At 42.6% G+C, this 1,325-nt stretch overlaps 1 gene segment (V, D, J or C); it reads right to left on the reverse strand.

Annotated features, from left to right (window-relative positions):
- Window positions 1–558: 558 nt before the first annotated feature.
- LOC120302122 lies at window positions 559–1,053 on the reverse strand (the record flags this gene model as incomplete). The annotated part of the segment is given in 2 exon segments: window positions 559–860; window positions 948–1,053. Coding segments are annotated over 2 exon segments (348 nt in total), but the record flags the coding sequence as incomplete, so codon positions are not given.
- Between the last annotated feature and the right edge of the window lie 272 nt (window positions 1,054–1,325).

Here is a 1,325-nt window from a genome sequence, read left to right on the forward strand (position 1 = left end):
CCAAAACCCACTTATGTATCATTGGGTGCCGGGTGGATGTGGCCCATTGGGTGGGCATGGCTGCAGTGGTAACAGCAGACTGGGTGGGACTAAAAAGTTTAATCAATCAATTCCAACTTTGCGAGATCTTTTTTTTCCCATGAGAAGTTGAAATTGATTTATTGATTAAACTTTTTTTTTTGCACATGGCAGCAGAGGCCTAAAGCGAAAAGGTTTTATAAAACCCAGCTGAAGCCCTAGGACTGGGGTGATGGCGCGCGTGCCCACAGAGAGGGCTCTGCATGCCACCTGTGACATGCGTGCCATAGGTTCACCACCACGGGACTAGATTGACTAAGTATCACTCAATATGAAATGGAGGTGAGGAGCTGATTGTCAGAAAATAAAAAGAAGAATCTTTTTGTAAAGAAAAATGAAGGTTGAATTTCAAATTAAAACCTGGGAGAAGAATACTAATAATGAATCTGTATTTCTAATGTAAGAGAAATTTACAAAACTGCTTTGTGAAATGGGCAGTTTTTGCTTTGCTTCAGATTCACTTCCTCTCACTGTGTCTCTGGCACAGTAATAGACTGCCGTGTCTTCAGCTTTGAGGCTGTTCATCTGCAGATACATCTGGCTTTTGGCATTGTCTCTGGAGATGGTGAAGCGGCCCTTCACTTTGTCTGAGTAGAACTTTTGACTGGAATCAGGATAGATGTATGCCACCCATTCCAGTCCTTTCCCTGGAGCCTGTCTCACCCAGCCCATGCTATAGCTGCTGAAGGTGAATCCAGAGGCTTGGCAGGAGAGACGAAGGGACTCTTCAGGTCTTCTCACATCCCCTCCAGACTCCATTAACTGGATCTCAGATTGGACACCTAGAAGGAAAAGTTGTTTAATAAGACCCAATAGTGTAATATATAAAAAGGCGGAGTAAACCATCTCTTTGGAAATGAAACTAATACCTGTGAGGACTAGGAGTAAAGACATAAAGTTTAGCCAGAGTGCCATATTTCCTTGCTCAGAGGATTCCTATTGACTGCAAAGCATCCAGAGAAGCACTCAACATTTGTGTCTTTGGGTGTAGCAGGAGAGCAGGATGATATGGTTCCTTTGGACAGGAAGCTGTCACTCAATTTACATAGCCCTCAGGATAAAAGAGCTACATGCTAGGACCTTCTAAACCTCCACTTAAAAAATGCTGAAAAAGTCCCAACATTAGTCAAAGCGGACAATTTTGAACTTCTAATCAATACATGAAGCATCAGGTTTATTCTGTAAGAAGTAAAGCCTTGACAATCCAAAGTGATACCTCATTTGAGCAGGAAATTGCTCCTGAATTT

Source organism: Crotalus tigris, unplaced genomic scaffold (assembly GCF_016545835.1).
Source record: "Crotalus tigris isolate CLP2741 ecotype Arizona unplaced genomic scaffold, ASM1654583v1 scf7180000024422.289953, whole genome shotgun sequence".
NCBI classification, from domain to species: domain Eukaryota; kingdom Metazoa; phylum Chordata; class Lepidosauria; order Squamata; family Viperidae; genus Crotalus; species Crotalus tigris.